We start from the raw sequence: 19,472 nt of genomic DNA, 5'->3' as shown, positions 1-19,472 counted from the left end.
TTTAAAGGAAGCTGACGTTAGGGAAAAATTTGGACTGAAGGAAATATAGTAAAAAGAACGATACTCTGGAGCACTTAGTGTAATATATATTTATCAATTTAAATCTACATTTCTTACAAATATTTACAAAATAACTGTGGAAATGAATTTCCATTATATGTACAGTAATATTTAATTAAAAATCGTAGTTTGGTGGTTCTATAACTCGAAGAGGCTGCATAAAAAAAAAATAACGATTCGATAAACTTTTTATTAGTTTTGAGGCATAGTATACATTCGTAAATTTTGTAACAGAATTTATGACCCACCTTTGATAATGATGCCAAACAGAATTGTAGATGGCTCTTTTCATTAACAGATTGTCTGGTTCTTTTTGTTTTTTTGTACCGCGTTCGTTGATAGTAATTTCATTTTACGATTGTTATATGCAACCAGCATATCATTGATCTATAGGAAAAGTAAAATGAATGGATGAAAAACAAATAAGGTTTCTAAATTTTTTACCATGTTCTTCAATGAAGAAACAGTTTCCTGTAGACGTTTTACTTTTTGTTTCAATACTTTATTGGACTTGCGCGTTTTACGTAAAGCTTCATGCATAGCAAATATTTTCCTTTCGTAATTTACAGGCATACGACTATAGCTATGATCACACCTGACCATATCTATGAATTGTTCATGTAGCCTTATAATCTTGGCGCTTGTATATAGTGTTTCTGGTAAATGTATTTGAAAACCTGCGAATTTTAAGATAATATCAAATATCTTATAAAGCAATTTGATTGAGCATGAAATAGAGAAATAATACAAATGTTAAATACAAATAGAATACATACTTTTTTTAGGATTGTGAAGCTCTTTATGAGGTGATTTAACAATTACTTTAGGTGAAGGTACAGCTTCATGCTGATGTTGCATGATAATATTTTTGCTTACTATTTCTGGTATATGTAATTGAAAACCTATGAATTTTAAAGCAACACCAATTACCTTATCAAGTAATTAAATTCAGAAAAAAATTAAATAAAATTCGAATACATACTTTCCGTAGAATTGTGAAGGTCGTGAGATGATTGAATGATTATTTTGGACGAAGACACAGACAAAGGTCTATCTTCGCTGGATCTATAGTTTTCTTCCATAAACAGAGTTGGCACACTACTTTTCTTTAACCTGACGCGAACGTAGTTCTGTTCAAAACACTCTGGTGTAAAATGCTTCGAACACAAAACAGAGTTAGCTGTAGGAACATAGTTTTCTATGCCAATGTTTATGAGCCACTGATGTAATATTTTCGCATCCTTTGGAAACCTAAACAATAACGTAGTGTTCAGTTATAATACATAACTTATACAAAACAATTTGGTATTAATCTGCTTACGTTGGTGCTGACATAAAGATATATCGATATAAAAGATTTTCAGGTAACAAAAGCAATTAACCGATACTCACCTGTGAAAGGATAATCCACGCATAGTTTTTGGCCTTTTACAAATTACACATCTAGCCATTTTTCTGTACTTTGCGAGACAAAAACCAGCTTCCCCTCGTCACATATACGCCACAATGCTCCGCGGACTTCATATTCCCCTCTCATTACGACATGGTGTAAGAAGGAAGGGATGTCCGACTCCACTATAGTGTAGAGTCGAGGAAGAAGGTAAATGCGAGCCTTTCTCTCTCGACTTTTTCGAGACGGTCCGAAGTGCAACCGCGCTCACTTCGGGCAACTTCGGAAAGTCGAGAAAGATAGATCGGGCACTTGCCCTCTTTCTCGACTCTCCGAAACTTTACGAACTCACGTACACGCGATCGGGCCTGGTGTGCGAAAGTGGAACGGGAAATTCCTGATGCCCTCGGTGCGCGGTCTGGTAACACTGGTATAATTCATGCCAAGGCGGAGACGAGCGCTCCGTAGGTGTGTGATGTGGTTCAATTTAGAGACTTCCTCGATCGTTGCTCAGGGATATCTAGAGATCGTGCACGAAATCTATGCCGGGAATAATAGTGGAAGCGTAAACGACTTATTAATATCGCGGGTATCGCGAAGACGATCGTAACACAACGGGAGTGCCGGTGAACGAGTAGTGTTGTTTGGTGATCAATGAACTCTGCGTTGCTGTATGTTTGGGGCGTGCTGCCACTGGTACCTATTAAGCCGGCAAACGTACGTACGGCGTAATATATATATGTATACGTACATATGCATATATATATGTATATACATTATTTTTTATCGTTTCGTAATACTGTTTAGCCGATTCTTTCCTTTGAAAGGTGTGATATAGCCCCGCCTTCTTTCACTCGATCCACTCGTTCGTTCATTATACTCAGGATGTTTTCACGAGCGCCTCGTATTTCTGGCGTTTCCTTGGAACGATCGTTTCTGGTCTGCTTATTTCCTTGGGCCCGATGTTCCGTATTAGAAATTCTGTCGAATGATAGGGCTAACGAGGCGAACGCTTAACGGTACCATCTCCTGCATTCGAGATTTCAAGATCGTTCATTGATCGACAAATCAACACTTTCAACCCTTTTGACCGCAGCCAATCTCCTAACATATTTCATTAGTACTGTTCGATCGGTAGTGTAATCGGCATAATCGTAGCCTTGACGTAACCGCTCGTGCGGAGTCTCCTCTTAAAGATACGCCAAGAGTGGCCCGTACGAATGATAAGTAACGCTTTGCACGTAATATATCGTAATGAATGATGTAAACAAATGCGAGTGATAATGTTTTTTTTCTTTAATATGTAATATGATAAATAGTTCAATTACTTGTCGTTTATATAATCCGTGTCATTGGATTATTTTCCATATTCACGGGTACGCTTATTCCGTTCTAATTATTCTATAAAATTTTCTCGGCGACTTATTGAGAATTTTACGCGACGAAATGTACTTGTAATCTGTACGACATTCACGGCGTTCACGATACGTGCTACATAGATGCGTTATAGTTTCAGACCACGAGGATTAAAACACTTTGCGCGTTATACGAGTGAATACCGTTTCATCGTTTAACCTTCTTTTATCGTGTAAACAGAAACGTGAAATTTATATAGAAATTATTTTAAATTTGAGTGTGATCATTATTTTCGTGTGAAAATAAGGGTATTGTTATGAACCTGGATACGCTTGGTACTCTGTTACAGATGACAACGTAATAAAGAATTATAAATAAAATTTTTAATAAGAGAAATATTAGTGGTCATTCTATGGTGTGAAGTAGATGACTGAAGATGAACGATATAGAAAGCATAAGCATGAAGGGCAGCGGGGGATCTAAAATGCCTCACAGTCATTCAACTCCTGCAGGTGTGGATGGAGGTAGTAGAACTCCTCCCACAACACCTAGGAAAGCTGGAAAAATGCTTGCTGTTCGTGTACAAATGTTGGATGATACAATCACAATGTTTCAAGTTCAGGTAAAGACTAATTGCAATACTTTTAAGCAAATATTAAACTTACCGAATGTCTATGAATATGCGACTTGAATATCATAGTATTATAAATTTGTTGAGTTTGAACACAAAGTTGTATACTTTACCGTATGATATATGTAATATTAAAAGTAATAAAATTTTATTCTGAAGTTATGTATGGTTATTTGTAATATGTATTTTTGCAATAGTTAATATAAATGTGACTGTGTTTTTAAATGTATACATGTGTTGGACAAGTACCTCGACACATTAGCTTAATTCTATAATGGGAAGTAATTGGCTGTACTTCTACAATGGCATGTATAACAAGCACAGATGAATATAACAAACAGAAACCAATTTGCTGTGCGAACACATCATGATTTCATATGATATATTGAGACAGTATAGTACATAAAGAACAAGAGCCATTGACCATCAAATTTTTTATGTACTTTTTGAAATGTCATTTTAGTAAAAGTTTTATTTAATAAGATTAAAATAAATTTATTAGTGTGAGTGTCATACAAAAGAAAATAAGCACAATCAGTATTATAGAATAATCTAAAGAAAGTTTTAAGTATTTAATGTATAAAGTATCTGATTTACATGGTAAACTCATTTAATGTATAATGTGCACGCATATAACACTTTCAAATGAACTATTGGAGCACATAATTGGTTATACTATATTGCACGAAGCACGTGTATCGATGTATTGATTATTCATAAAACCTTACTTGGGGCATATGAAATACATTTTCACTTACGTTAGAAAGTATTTTAATATGCAATGAGTGTACATGCATTACAATGTACTGATGCATTACTTTTTATGCGAAAATAATACGATTATTATTATGAGAACAATGGAATTATTATTCGTACGTATTTAAATTTTAGGCAAAAGCATTAGGCAGGGTGTTGTTTGACCAAGTTTGCAAACAGCTACATCTTTTGGAAGCTGATTATTTTGGTCTTGAATATCAGGAACCTAATGGAACAAAAGTAAAGACACAAAAATGGATCTATGTTGTCAAGAATTCTATTTATTATTTCATACTAAACCGTGCTTTTTCATTGCAGTATTGGTTAGATTTAGAAAAGCCTGTTTGTAGACAAGTCGGATTGTCATTGATAGATCCTCTTTTGAGATTCTGTGTGAAATTTTATACACCCGATCCAGCACAACTGGAAGAGGAGTTTACTAGATATTTATTCTGTCTTCAAATCAAACGAGATTTAGCTCAAGGTTTATTGCAATGTAATGATAATACAGCAGCTTTGATGGCCAGCTACATTGTCCAGGGTAAGATAATCGTAATTTTATGTGCGGCGATAATAACATATTTTCATAGAAGGACAGTTTAAATATAATCAAATAGCAGAATGGAGAAATTACGATTGACTATTTCAGCCGAATGTGGGGATTATGTAATAGAGGATTACCCAGATCACACTTATTTGTCGACTTACAAATTCGTGCCTCATCAAGATCAAGAATTAGAACGACGCATTATGGAAAATCACAAAAAACACGCGTAAGATACTTTTTGATTAGATTCGTTCGAAACGGGATTGCGATTTAATTCGTTGAAAATGTACTTTTCAAACAGAGGTCAATCACCGGCAGAAGCGGACCTCAATCTCTTAGAGACAGCACGTCGTTGCGAGTTGTATGGAATGAAGATGCATCCGGCGAAAGTAAGTATTGCAGAATAAAAATTTCGTAGTCTTGCAAATAAGGATTCCAAAACATTGCGTATCGATTGTTTGTTTAAGGATCACGAGGCTGTACCCCTAAATTTGGCAGTGGCACACATGGGGATTGTAGTTTTTCAAAATTTCACTAAGATAAACACATTCAGTTGGGCGAAGATTCGGAAAATCAGTTTTAAAAGGAAGCGATTTTTAATCAAACTTCATCCAGAGGGTTACGTGAGTATATTATCTTCTCGAATAACTGTTGCAACGAATCCGTGCAATTGAATTCGACGACTGATCGTTCTAAATCGTTTCAGGGTTACTACAAGGATACCGTTGAATTCTTTTTCGAGGGTCGCAACGAATGCAAAAATTTCTGGAAGAAGTGCGTGGAGAATCACGGATTTTTCCGTTGCTCGGTAGTGAAACGAGTGGTACGACAGAAAACGCGAGTTCTTAGCCGCGGTTCGTCCTTCAGGTACGTGGCTGCGCAGTAAAACCATACGCGAATTTGAATCGATTTAACTGGTTAATGAAATTAATTCGTCTATCTTCTGTTACCAGGTATAGCGGGAAAACTCAAAAGCAAATCGTCGAGTTCGTGCGGGACAATTACGTAAAGAGGCAGACGTTTCAAAGGTAAGCTGAATCAGTGATGCGAGGTGTCGTTTGATAATTGAACGAACTCTTGGATATATCAGTAATGTGTAGATAGTGCATGCGTACCGTTATGTACTGTCCCCCTTTAATGCTGGTTTTATACCATTGAGATATATTTTAATTAACGAGCGCACTGATCTTGCGTGGGTAAGACGGGAGGTGGCACGGTCTTGCTTTTGCCGGGACACTAATTGGTATTTATCGTCGTTGCTCCAATTTACGTAGAACGAAGTGTTTCTCACTCTCTGTACGTTTTGTACTTCCGTTTGTCAGTGTTGCCTGCTCGGACAGGGGTGGCGGGGAGTCAGGCTCACCATCAGGCACGATAACCCGAATGATCAATGTACCCTATTTTTGATAGTGTGGTCACTAATTCTCGTCATTGTAACACCTCTAACGATACACTGCAAAGTACCATACATCACTATCCCGACAGTTTGTTTGCTAACGAGATATATACATTTACTTGTCCAATAGCAGTAGCCTGCTCTACGATAGAAAATAGATTATTTTCCTTACGAAAATTTCATCCTTGTACATACAGTTAACAGATTTATACGATTACATGCAATATCCGTGTTCAATGAAATAACGTTACTAATAATGTGTTAGTAGAACAGAAAGCATCGTGATTCGCAGATAGATTCGACACACAGATACACCCACATCCACACACACCTCGATTGGCTAGCTCCGTGTGCGTGCGTGTGAAACTAGCATGCGCAGATAACCAACACTCGTGCATCAATTATTGTTCACGCGTAATACTACTGTTAATTCAAGACAAAATCTTGTCGTCGAGAATTTATATTTAATCGAGAACGAAAAGTATTGCTAAAATAAAATGTAGAGAAAAAAATCAAGATAAAATTCAGGAAATAGTGGAGAGGATCGTTAACTGTTGATACGGTGCTTTTTGTCTGAAAGATAGTTTTTTTTTTTTTTACAGTTACTTGTCGATATTATTTATTTAGACTCGTATCTTTTTTACTTGACGTACACTCAGTGACACGGATTCGTTTCATCGTAAGGGCAAGTGGCTCGTTCACGATACCCCTTCCTCTTCGTGGTTTGCTTCTTGATCTCGTACTTGACGGCTGCGCAACATAGGTGCGCAGAATCATTGTGTCGCTGATCTCGAAACGGAGCGATTGTCTCTTACCTCTCGAAACAGCAACTTGTGTGCGACGAGTTAGGGACGTTCGAATCTTTTAAAAAGATCGATTCGATCGATTTTGAGTCGAAATTACTAGATAAGTAATCTCGTAAATTTTCTAAAAATCAATTAGGAATGTTGAACAAAAAAAAAAAAAAATGTAGATGCCTCAGCAAAAATACTTGTTTTTATCACAAAAAGAAGAACGAAAGAAAAATAAAAAAAGAAAATCTTTTAGTTCTTCGTGAGTCTGCATGTTCTAATACGTTTCACATATTTCTATGTACTCTGTGTATTATATGTATACAATGAAATAATATAGAACTTTTTATCGGAATACACATTTCTGTGCATTATGCATATTTTTCTTTTGTCTCTTCTAATGTATTTTGTGTACTCCAATATATTAAATATATATAATGTATTTGTGTATGTACCACTTGAATAAAATATATCGGAACGATGGTTATTAATAGACCGGACGGTAACATACATTGATCGGTAATATATTTAAAATTTTTAAATCTCGTTGAGCTACCGACGGACCATTGTCATTTTGTAATCATTGTAACTTGTCGCGTGGAAGTCATATGTTTCGGGAGGTCAGTTCGTCGCGTGATCAACGACATAATGATTCTGCGCATTTATGACGCGCAGCCATTAAATGCCTTAATGCACACGACCGTGAAGCATACCACGAAGGAGGAGGGATATCGCGAGCCAAAGCCACTGGCTGTCCCAAGTGTGACTAGGGATGGGATCAAGTTCAATATGTACTCACGAATTCGAGTCAGTACTAATGCAGTGATACACGGTTAACTTTTATAAAGTTTGGAACTTAACGGAGAAAGTTACGCGTGCAGGGTGGCGTATTTTTTGAGGAACTGAACCTTAACAACGTTGCTCGACAAAGAAAGAGAATACAGCGTCGGCAAAAAAAAAAAAATAATCTACGCGTGTCTCGTCCCCTTTCATTTTATCGATTCTCTTTCCCTTTCTGATGGATCAGGTTTCGTTGAGCACGAGACGCTGGATGAGCCGTGAAAAGTTAACCGTGCATTGCTGCACCAAGTTCGCAACGATGTTTCGTTACTCTCGTTTCTCGAAGTACTTACAGAGGGTTCGAATCAATCTTAGGTTTTAGTCTACTTGGAAACATTGATTTCGTTTCTCAAACAACTTGTAAAGGGTTCGAATTCAGCAAGTCAAGATTGAAACCTGCTTAGAAGATGCTTGATCCCATTACTACCTACCGCGTGATGAATTCGTGTCGCTGCGCGTGCGATGTATTCTTTATTGTTTCGCGGACACGATTAATTACTCAATCGTTGTTTCGTTTCGCTGCAATTGAATATCAACTACGGGGAACCGTCGACCAATCTTGGGCCATTGTTTAATTTGTTTTTTCTCGTCGTTGAAATATCAGCGATGCGCGCGCCATTGCTCTTTTCGGTATTCGTAACCGGATTTAAACGAGACACAACGGTCCGCGTCGGTAAATTAAAAATTAAGAGATAACCGTCGAGGCGACAATGATATATCGAGCGCAGTGAAAGAGCTACCGTCTAATGAGAGACAATGGTAGGAGTAGGAAAGGAAGATAAGAAAAAGTATAAGTTAGTTCTGATACAGGCTTGGCATTTGGTAGCCTAAGTCTGATGCTGAACTTGACTCTCTCTTGCTCGCAGGTCCAATTCGTTCCGGCAGACTAGCGGTGGTAGGGCATTGCAGGGCTTGGAGGGGGGAGGCTATCGTGGGGCCACTCCAAGCAGCTCCCTTATGGGCAGCTCCAGCATCTCTGCCCACCCCCTCCTGCCCCTCGGCGATCCTGGTATGTACACCATGACCGACACCAACCTCCACGAGAAAAACGCTTTCTTTTTCGTACCCTCGCTCTCTATCTTTGTCTATCTATCTATCTATCTATCTATCCGTCTAATTTATCTTTGCCTCTGTTTCTCGAATCAGTCTGTCACTTAATTATCTCCTTCATTTATCTCGTTCGAGTTTCCGCTCTGTTGTTTCCGTTCTCTATCTTTATTCTTTAGCGTTACATTTCGTTTAAAAGTAATCGTACATAAAGAGTATATCGCAAGCCGTAGAGTAGCATTAGCGTAATTACAAACTTAGAAACGCTTCTATAAACGATTGTTTGGAATTCAGCTTGATCACGTTTCACGGAAAGTTGCAACGCAAGAACGTAATCTCGAGTTGCGCAAGGGTCTACCGATCGTGCCGCGTATACTTCGACAAGTCAAATTGGTCCATTGGGGGTTGGGAAATATCCGGTCCGTTCTTCTTCCGTATTCTTACTTCTTTCAACCTCCTGTGCCGTACAACGACGATGCTACGCTCGTCATGGGGTATAATATATCACAACTAGGAAATTTAAATAAATTAAAAAATTCAAAATTAAATATTTGAAAAATGATTAACGAGTGAATCGTACTGTGAGGGATTGAACAGTATCGGATAATACCCGGTGGCTAGACTATAGGCTTAGATTAATCCCTTCCCTCTTAGACTTATTCTTCCTCCCTCCTCTAGGCTCGAATTACTCCTTGAGGAATGTTATTAAACTTGTCGAGTTATACTCGGGGATCGATTAATTCGAGAGAAAGAGAAAAAGTAACGGAATCGAAGGAACTTGCGTCGGTCTAAGCGACTCCGTGAACGAGAATAGGACGAAAGGGGAGTCTAAGGAAGCGTTTAATAATTTCAGCCCTGGAAACCCCAGCTCTGTCTCTGTCATGCGGCTCGATGACACTGGATTCTCCGACGACTGTGACGAGTGTCTCGATGGGAGGGACGATTCACCGTCGCGAAGACACAGCTACGTCGTTTCGGACACTTACCTCCATCGACGTCCATTCACCGGCCACACCCAGCCAGGTCCCAGCACCACGGCAGATGCTTGTTACCAGCCAGCAACGGATTTCAACAGCAGGTCGTATCAGCCCCTCTAACAGCAGTCCTCCTGAATTCCCACCACCGCGACCCATACCCAGACATCCCTGGCAGCGATCGGCCAGTTGCCGCGAACTTTACGCTTCTAGTTTCGAGGATTCGGGGAAAGCGCGATCCAAGGACGAGAAACCATCCGAGGATTCCGTCTTGTTAGAACCCTTCCGGTTGCCGTCGCAGGGCGAGCTGGACAATCCCGTGACGCGGTACGACGAGAGCAATCGATCGTACAGCGCCGCCAGCTCGAAGTTGCCCTCGCTGGATCACGACTCGGTGCCCGAGCGCGTTTACAGCAGCTCCTATCCGGGAACCTCGTCGTTGTCCACCGAGTCGGGCCACGAGGAGTCCGGCCAGGCGGGAGATTTGTCGCACGACGATCTCTCGCACGATTCCTACGAGCTTCTCGAGCGCGAGCACGAATTCGAGTATCCCGAGTCGTATTCGAGTCCCCGCGACGACGACGACGATGACGACGACGACGACGACGACGATGAAAACGAGCCGATCTCGGACCGTAGCGACGAAGAAATCGAGCACGAGATGTTCCAGATGGACTCCGAGACCGATTCCTTTGTCAAGCACAGATCGATCAAGTCGTCGGACAAACAGCAATTCAAGTCCGTGCTGGCGGATTTGAAAAACGCCGCCAGAACGAAATCCATCGATCGGTACTCGGTAGCGCCCCCTAAGTCGGACGGCGATTACGTAACCGTCGAGTCTAGAATACAGCGATCAAGCACGCAGATCGAACGAAAGTTCGAGACGCGTCACGCGAACTCCGTCGAGCTGCCCGCGCAACAGACCGGCAACAAGCTCTTGCCCCTTCCGCATCAGGATTCCGCGCGCAAGGACCCGGTCGTGTTGCAGGTGCAGAAGCAAAAGATGTCGGTGTTGAACGAATTGAGAAACCTTAAGCCCAAACACAAAATCACGCACGTAGACTCGGAGGTGTTGCGCGACGAGGGCATAATGCGCCCGAAATCGCGCATAGACGACGATCTGAGCCCCGTGGACTCGACCAATCGTACGATACTCGATCAGAGGGCGCGCACCGTTCGGGTGCGCAGCATCGCGAGCCTCGAGGAACACCACGCGCCGCGCGCCTACGTCGAGACCGGTAGCTTAGGTCGCGGTTTTAAGAACAGGGACAAAAAGTTGCGCGAGAGCGACGCGAAGCTCGAGAGAACGTTGTCGAAGCTGCAAGACAAGGATCGAAGGAGCGTGGAACGCGAGGAGAGGAAACGAATCGAGAGAGATTACTCGAGGGACTACGGGAAGAAAATGGAGAAGAGCGACTCGAGGGAGCGGAGGGACGGTCACGGTAGACGTAGCATAGATCGCGCAGATTTGCGAGAACTGAGGAGAAGCATCGAACGGTTGGACGTTCGAGAAAGAAGCTACGAGCGTCACGGCGATCCACACGAGCTGCGTCGTAAGAGCTTTGAGCGTTTGGACTCGCAAGGTCTGCGCGGCAGCACGGAACATCTGAACAGAAGTCCGAAGGAGCGAGGCTATCGACGCTCCGAGTCCAGGGAGCGACGCGAGAGGAGCGTGGAGCGTCTGGACTCGAAGGAGAAGAGAAAGAGTCCCGGGAGCAGAAGCAATACCATCGATTACGATCAGAGACACACTTTGGAGCGTTTCGATTCTGGCAACAGGAGCCCGTTCGAGCGTCTGAGCTCGCGCGAGCAACAACGCGGCAAAAGCGTGGAGAGGCTGGACTCGCGAGAAAGGCCGACCTTCGACTTCGATCCGGTGACGATCGAGCGTCTCAAGTCGCTGGAGCGCTGCAACTCGAAGGACAGAGGTTACGAGCGTAAGAGCCTCGAACGGTTGGAGTCCCGCGAGCGGCGTCACTCGCGCGGCAGTAGGAGAAGCCTCGAGTGCATCGAGCAAGTGGAGGCGAAGGACGGTAGGAAGAGCAAGGTCAGAGCGGAGAAAATGAAGTCGGAGGAGAGACCGCGGGAGAGGGATGATTGGAGGAGTTTGGAGAAGGCGAGGAAGGACGAGGAGAAACGGGAAAGGGAACGTCAGGCGAGGCTGTCGCTGGAGTCGAGGACGGACACGGTGATAGGCGTGCCGTTGGAGTTAGAGAACCTCAAGTCGAAGACCGTGTTCACGGAGTACGAGCCAAAGATCGTGGGAGGCGTGGTGCTAGGGTTCGACGATACGATCCCTGGCCACACGCCTGTCGAGAGGACGAAGAGCGATCCGAATCCGGCGCGACAGCGACTCGGATCGAACAGCAAACGACACATACTGATGCACCAGAAGTCCATCGACCTGACCACCGCCGATTCCGGCGACGAGGACCCGTTCTCGGACAGCGCGGCCGTACAGAAGACAAACATGGAGATCCCCTACACTCTGCACAAACGTCACGTGATGAACGGCACCGCGTCTGCGTCCGACGAGAAGTCAGAGTCCGACAGCGGCAAAACATCCAAGAAGTCAGGCAGTGCGAAAGATTTGCCCAAGTTGCCGCTGAAGATGATCACGGACATCTCGTGTTTCGATCTGAGCAAACTGTCTTCGATAGACAAACCTGGCAACAAACACTCGCCGGACAAGCCAAAGAGCGCCACCGTCGCTAGGCCCAAGTCGATACTGAGTCCATCGGATAAACCTAAAAGCATCCTCAGTCCTACGTCGAAGCTGTCGCCCACCGATGCAAAGAGTATTTGCAGCTACTCGCCTACAAACAGGAGCCCCTCCAAGGCGAAGTCGCTGGACAGAGCCAGGACAACCGAGATCGTCATCGAGGACCACGCGTGCATCAAGTCGTCCAGCCTTGACAAGAAACCATCGCCGTCGAAGCTCTCGCCCATCGAGCCCAACGTCACTATCGTCACGACCATCGAGAAACGATCGCCCAAGGCGTCGCCCACTGATCCAAACATCACCATTGTATCAGTGATACAGAAGAAGAGGTCCCCGGACATGTCCAAGAGTCTAGCCGGCCAGAGGTCATTGGACTCGAAGGCCAAGGCGCTGAACTTCGCGGACGTCGTCGGGATGGAGATGAAGATGAAGCTGGAGCGCAAAGCTAAATCGTCGGAGTCGGAGAAGGACTGTCTGAAGGCGCCCGATGATAGTTTAGAGAAGCAGGACAGCATCGAGAAGATACCTCTGCCGGAGATTCCGGGACCGATTGACAATGCCGTAGAAGAAACAAAAGAAGCGAAAGAAGTGAAAGAAGTTGAGGAACTAGTGACAGTAGAAGACAAGCCTCCGGAAGAGACCACTGCGACGCAAGAGGAAAAGGAGAGCAAGGAATGCTTGCTATCGACTCCGACAGTCGTGGTATCCGAGAAGCCAAAGATCCCCGAGAAGCCAAAGATCCTTGAGAAGCCAAGACTTCCCGAGAAGCCAAAGATTCCCGAGAAACCAAAGACCCTGGAGAAGCCAAGCATCCCCGAGAAGACAAAGCGAATTCTGGAGAAGATCGAGTCGAAGTTTTCCGAAGTGAACAGGAACTCTGTGACCAGAATGACCAGGCCTAAGATCATTGACACGGGGTTCGACGATTTCGTGGATCCGGTCGCTGATCTGCCTCTGGACGAGATACCCGTGAAGCCCGCGTTGGAACTGGACAGTTTGAAGGTGCCAGAGTTCGTTCCTTTCATGTCGAGGCCGCACGGGGAGCCTCTGCGGTCCAAATCGTTGTCGTTGGCCGAGGAAAAAGCGCCGATCGACACCCTGCTTTCGCCGGAGGTAGAGAACAAGCATTTCGTGCCGGATGTGTCACCCAAGAAAGCGAAGAAGGTTAAATCAGAAATGAAAAAGGATTTTAAGAAGCAATCCAAGTCGTTGGAAGGCGACAAACCGCCTATGAAGAAAGTGGGCTCCAAGGAGTCCCGTGCGCCGACGCCCAGCTCAAAGATCGACAAGTCCAAGCTGAAATTGGGCGAGATGCCGCAAGAGATCATCATCATCGACTCGACGGACGTGGCACCGGAGGTGAGCATAGTGCAGAAGGGTAGGTCGAAGTCCGTGACCAGGCTGCCCGAGAAACCGTGCGTTGCGGCGAAGGATGAGAAGGAGGAGGCCAAACCGCGCACGAAATCCGCGTCCGTGGACGACGATATGATCAAAGTCGCCATGAAAACCGAGAAGGCCAGGCCCAAGTCTCTAGGCATCTCCAAGAGCCTGGGCAGCACGGAGAAGAAGGACTCCACAGAGAAAATTTCGCCGAAACGAATGATCGCGAGAGTCAAGTCTGAGATTAAATCTCCCACCTCGACGAAGGACGCGCCCAAGCAAGAGTCGAAAACGTCCCGCAAGATGGAGCCCAAGTCGGATGCGGGCGACGAGGAACAGTCGTTGCCCGAGCAAAGTCGAATCGCGCGGGAAGACGAGACCAAAGCGGATGCGAAAACGCCCGAGGAACAGGTGCAACAGATCACCGATGCGACCAAGGAACCCAAAGAATCCAAAGACGCGAAGGACGCGAAGAAAACATCGCTCGTGAAAGACCTGACGGAGGCACCGGTCGTTCTGCGTAAGCCTGGTCAGACGCCGATCCTGTTCGCGCGAGCACAACTCGGGTTCTCCGAGGGGAGCGGGATCGGTGCGCTGCAACAACAAGGCGCGACGCAGTCGCCGACGTCACAGAGGCGAGCCAAGTCTCTGGACACCGCGGTGATCGCGGTGCACAGGCTGCCGCCCGCCAACGCGTTCTCCAGCAAGGACGACACCGTGGACATGTCGGAGGATCAAGAAGACCAGAACCAGGGTCAGGTTCAAGATCAGAATCAGAATCAGAATCAGGAGAATCGAGAGAACGCCGCGTCAGAGATCCCCAACACGTCCAAGCTTCAATCGGTTCAGACGATCGAGGCGTCGCCCAATCATAGATCCGACAGCACCGATCACACCACCGTTCCGGAGATCTTCACCGATTCTCTGTCCGTCACCGAGACCTCGGCGCAATACCTGGAGTCGCCGCTGACCGAGTGCAACGAGATCATCGCGGCGACCGTGGATCTGATACCGTACGAGAAGGACATGATGGTTACGGAGACCAGGGATCATCAGACAGCGTTGGAGAGCGTCAGAGTGGACGATAGAACAAAGTTTATAGATCAGAGTTCCGTGGAGTCGGGTGGCCCTGAGCAAGAAGCTTGTCAGACCGATAGAGTCACCAGACCTGATAAGATCGAGCTCGAAATCGTTCCATCTACGAAGGAGAAAGTCTCGGATGATGTGGACGAAAAGATCGACGAAGTCGAATCCGAAGAGAAACAGAGCTCGCGACCAGAACTCGAAGAGTCCATCGAGAGAAGGCCTATGGAAAGGGATGATCTACCCGACGTAACAGTGACGGTGAGCGCCGCGCGAGAGGACTACGAGTACTCCAGATCGATCGACTTCGAGGAAAATCAGGAAATGGTCAAGTCACCGATTCAGATCTCCATCGAGGAGTGCTCCGACGACGAGGTGGGCCAGAGCGACGAGCAGGATTACCGAGACGCTGAGGAGCAAGATGGCGACGACAATCGTCCGTTGGACTCCGCGGACACCAGCGAGGACACTTTGGACGCCTTGGACACGCAGGTTCACACGAGGGATGTGGACAGCGAGTTGAGCTCCCCGGACTACGGCGTGGATAAAATGGACGAAAAGACTCTGGTGGAGGTGGAGTTGACGCCCGAGTATTTGGAAATGAGAAGAGAGGACGACGAAGACGCCGAAGAGTTGCCCGAGGACGAGCCCGAAGAGAGGACGAAACGATCGCCAGACACAGCTACCAACATCGTAAATCGGTTGTCGATCGACAGGAAGCTCAGGCTGAGCAGCGAGCGTTCGAAGAGCGAGGAGACCAACACTTGGACGCCCGATCGCGAAGACCCAGAGTCCAGTTCTTGCTCCATCGCGCGACCCCTCGGTATTGGCCAGATCCAGCCAATAGTAGATCGTCGAGAGATCGCGGCGATGAGGGACGCTCGTGGCGGAGGCGGGTCTCTGGAAGAAGAGAACAGCAGTGGTTCTCAGCCTGGGTTCAGGCCCGAGATGAGCTCGACCTGGAAATCGTTTCCCCTGGAAAGCTCAGGAAGCTCGAGTACAGAGGACGGTTGGATACCGCAGGACGAGAGCAACGCTGTCCAGTCACAGTCAGAGGACAGCAATGGACAGAACGAGGATAGTTTCCAGGAGGACCTGGCCGACTTTCCAGGGAGCTTCATCTACCCGATCGGACCAGACATCTTGACCAGCTGCGGGACGTTCGCGCTGACACGCACGCTCTCGAGGATATCCGAGAGGTCGACGACATCGGAGCAGGACAAAAGCGACCTGGAGGACTCGTTCAAGCCCAGCTCGAGATCACCGAGCCTGGACGACGAGTCCTTGATGTCCAGCGATCATCAGCCTTCCCTGTCCTCCGATCCACCGTCCGGGACCGCTCTGCCATCCGTTTCGGACGATCGTCGTACCTCGTCCGAGCTCCCGGACATCCCCATAGACGTCCTGGGCCAGGACGAGGACGCCAGATCGCCGAAATCGGCGGGCAGATCGAAGCTGCAGGCACAGAGCTCGGAGGACTGGCCGTCACCGCCGAGTTCGCCGGTCTTCGAGCCTCCCGTGGTCAGCCACGTAGAAACGTTTTACATGGAGATCAAACCCGAGGAGGCGGTGAAGGTGACGGTGACGGACAGCACCGAGACTCCGGGCCGAGTGGATCACGATAGCGACTCCAGCGACGAGAACAGGACCCTGCACGACGACCTGCACTCCACGTTCTTGGAGGACGGTCAGAGCTCCACGTCCGCGACCACCGTCGACGGGACAGTGAAGATAGTCGTCAAGCCGAAATCGAACTCCTACATCACCGGTTCCTCTCACAGCGAGGACACGTCCATGGGTTTGTCCATGTCCGAATGGTCCAGCTCGAACAACACTGTTCGCCAGTTTTGCCAGTATTCAGGCACCAAATCCGACGATAACTCCCTGGCGGAGCTGGGCGCCTCCATCTCGGACTGGTCGGGCAGCACCACTGTGATCCCGCAACAGTATTACTCGACCATGACGGTCGAGAAGAGCCAGAGTGACACGACCACCTCGGACAAGAGCGTCACCAGCATGAGACCCAACTCCAAGTGTAGAACGGTCGACAGTCCTCCGCCGGATCCGTCCTCGCCTCCGTTGCCTTTGCCTCCGCCGTCGCCGCCTCTCACGCCACCGCCCGCCATCGACGAACGAGGCGGTCCACTGTTCGACGAGGACGTAAAACAGGATACCAACCGTGCAGTTACGCACGAACAACTGGACGAGGCGAGGAGGTTCATCGAGAGTCAGTTCGACGAGCAACGCCGTCGGTACGAGGAGGAACAACCTAGCACTAGGTCGTACACCGACATCTCGCCACCTAGGATCACCTTGCAGAACGAGTTCGATGAGACGGTCGACGACGAGTTCAGAGTTATGTCGGACGATGGCGATACGCCGCTCCCCATCTTAGAGGAGGAGGAGGAGCTGGACGAGGAAGAGGAGAAGCTTTACGACAACGTGCCAGCGATGAAGTATTCGGTCGGCGAACAGATTCGAATGGAGGTGGGCCGTGGGGATAGCTCGGAGGACATGCACGAGAAATACGCGGATCTGGCGTTGGGCCCCCGGCCGCCGCAAGACGACGATTGGTCGTTCGAGGACGAGAGGGACGCGATTGTCGAGAAGGAAAAGAGCAGACCGATGGCCAAGTTCGAGCGTGGCTTCTCCGAGCCAACAGAGACCGCCAGGTATCACGAGACCAGATCCACCGAGCGTCCCGTGGTCGTTCCCATCAGAGCTAAATCGACCCCCTATTACTCGACGACCAGCCTGAGCGGTGAGTCGACCACCTCCAGTCCCCCTATGCAAATCAGGACGCAAATCCGTACGAAAACGATGCCTTACCCATCGAGCAGAAGTCCCCAGAGCGAGGGCGACACGTCCTCCAGTATGGACAGTCCTGTGCACACGCCCGTTCGTGGCCAGATAGCCGTCCGTCGAAGGAGACGGGAGAACTTGAAGAGGCGGCATCGGGTGGTAGTCGAGCTCGAAGTGAAAGACCGTCAGATCGTTTCCAGCACCGACTCGAGCTTCGACGTCGCCACCATACCGCCGCCTCTGCTCGCCGAACGGCCGAGTCCCGACGTCGACGAGGACGAGGACGAGTACTCGGAGGCCAAAGACGAGCAACGAGAGAATTCGAATAGACGTCAGCAGCGTTGATGGGATACTACTTGAACCCGAACAGCCTTACTTGATTCTTTCGTCGACGGTAACGAAACTGGGATGGCCGTGAACGTCGGTACGCTCGAAAAATGCTGGATCAGTTCACTGAATTTAGCCAGGGTTGCGTCTTTTGGTTCTTCAGTGGCAAGGGTGGGTGAGGTGCGGTCGGAATTGAGCGCACGCGTCGAATTGATAGACTTATATTCCTTCGTTAACGCGTTCCGTGTCGGCGATCGTTCTCGCGTTCGCGTTCGCGATCGAAAAACGAACGAAGGCGGTCGAAAGTTTGGACGAACGATGCCAACCGAGATCGATCGCCCCAACCGATCTTTTCGGCCCGATCGACGTCGACGAGAGGAAATTCAAACTTGCGAACAATCTAGTCTAACGTATCGTGGTTAAGAGAGTAATTAGTACGTTTGTTACACGTTTTAGAAATTCGATTTACTTTGATATCGTCGTTATCACGTAGAGGCACTTGACGTGCCGCACTTAACGTATGAACGATCCGTCTCGAAGACACGAATCGAACACCTATTAACGATACTAGTCTATAAAAAATTACGATGATACACGGTAAGAAACGAACGAAGATTCAAACGCCGCGTACACGCAAGTCCATTCATTCTTGCAGTTTGAGGGTATCGATTACGCCAAAGGCATCTTTTCGTTAACAGCAAACTTTTGTTGCATATGGTATTGTCTGGGTCAGGAAAATAACATACTAGACACATTATCTTCTAACATAGATCTTCCAGGAAATTCCTAGGAAATTACAATTATCGGTTGTTCAGAAAGTAACAATATTCAACTTAAACAATGTGAGAATATAATTTGAACTTGATAAATGTTTATGAATTGTATCAGACTTATGTTCTCAATAGGAATCATATACGCGATAATTTAACCTATCGAGCTAACCTTCCTCGAGGAGTTGCCAGAAAAGAACAATACGCGCCACCTTGCGTTTTGGCCATGCAACTAAAAGCTCGTCTGGAAGAAGAAAGAAATGCGTTTGGCTCTCTATACTCTTTTCGAACGACGAAAGTAAATGGACTCGTGTGTACCGAGATACGTTTCGAGATTAATTTAAGATTGTGGCGGATCGATTGCCGCGTAGCTACGGAAAATATTACGTCAGAATTCTCGGGAGAAAAGGGCCATAGAAAGGAGTGGCGTGGTAAGGTTACCGCGATGCTATTCGAGTGTAAAGAGAACGACAATCATTTGTTGGAAATAAGAAAGCATCGTCGGATAGAAGTTGTCTCTTTTGGTTCGAGAATCGAATCCTCGTATATAATTTGGTCGTAGTTTAGTTCGTGTCTCGTTTTAGGACGGAAGACAAGTTG

At 46.7% G+C, this 19,472-nt stretch overlaps 2 protein-coding genes across 6 annotated transcripts in view; one reads left to right on the top strand and one right to left on the bottom strand.

The window, feature by feature from the left end:
* Window positions 1-63: 63 nt before the first annotated feature.
* LOC143348598 (THAP domain-containing protein 5-like) lies at window positions 64-1,654 on the bottom strand. Its single transcript, XM_076779056.1, has 6 exons — window positions 1,453-1,654; window positions 1,043-1,311; window positions 837-962; window positions 505-737; window positions 309-447; window positions 64-214 (listed from the first exon to the last, which is right to left on the bottom strand). Exons 1-5 carry the CDS (start codon window positions 1,509-1,511, stop codon window positions 352-354), a joined length of 783 nt encoding a protein of 260 aa, XP_076635171.1. The 5' UTR covers window positions 1,512-1,654; the 3' UTR covers window positions 64-214; window positions 309-351.
* A 48-nt stretch (window positions 1,655-1,702) lies between these two features.
* Window positions 1,703-19,472, top strand: part of LOC143348580 (FERM, ARHGEF and pleckstrin domain-containing protein 1) — a 43,043-nt gene continuing 25,273 nt past the window's right edge. Inside the window, exons 1-12 of one of the 5 annotated variants that reach the window (XM_076779006.1) lie at window positions 2,025-2,167; window positions 3,156-3,428; window positions 4,329-4,433; window positions 4,512-4,734; window positions 4,843-4,966; window positions 5,042-5,129; window positions 5,208-5,363; window positions 5,447-5,607; window positions 5,694-5,768; window positions 8,634-8,776; window positions 9,668-13,209; window positions 13,243-18,879. In XM_076779006.1, the coding sequence (XP_076635121.1) occupies window positions 3,243-3,428; window positions 4,329-4,433; window positions 4,512-4,734; window positions 4,843-4,966; window positions 5,042-5,129; window positions 5,208-5,363; window positions 5,447-5,607; window positions 5,694-5,768; window positions 8,634-8,776; window positions 9,668-13,209; window positions 13,243-18,120 (9,681 nt within the window). In that variant the 5' untranslated portion in view covers window positions 2,025-2,167; window positions 3,156-3,242 and the 3' untranslated portion in view covers window positions 18,121-18,879. Of the gene's footprint in view, window positions 2,168-2,687; window positions 2,827-3,155; window positions 3,429-4,328; window positions 4,434-4,511; window positions 4,735-4,842; window positions 4,967-5,041; window positions 5,130-5,207; window positions 5,364-5,446; window positions 5,608-5,693; window positions 5,769-8,633; window positions 8,777-9,667; window positions 13,210-13,242; window positions 18,880-19,472 lie in introns of those variants that run through there. The other 4 variants (XM_076779005.1, XM_076779004.1, XM_076779002.1 and 1 more) reach the window with 4 other exon arrangements.

The sequence above is a fragment of the Colletes latitarsis genome, chromosome 11, assembly GCF_051014445.1.
Source record: "Colletes latitarsis isolate SP2378_abdomen chromosome 11, iyColLati1, whole genome shotgun sequence".
NCBI lineage: Eukaryota > Metazoa > Arthropoda > Insecta > Hymenoptera > Colletidae > Colletes > Colletes latitarsis.
The sequence above is the reverse complement of the archived record's forward strand: the minus strand, read 5'-3'. Positions and strand labels throughout refer to the sequence as shown.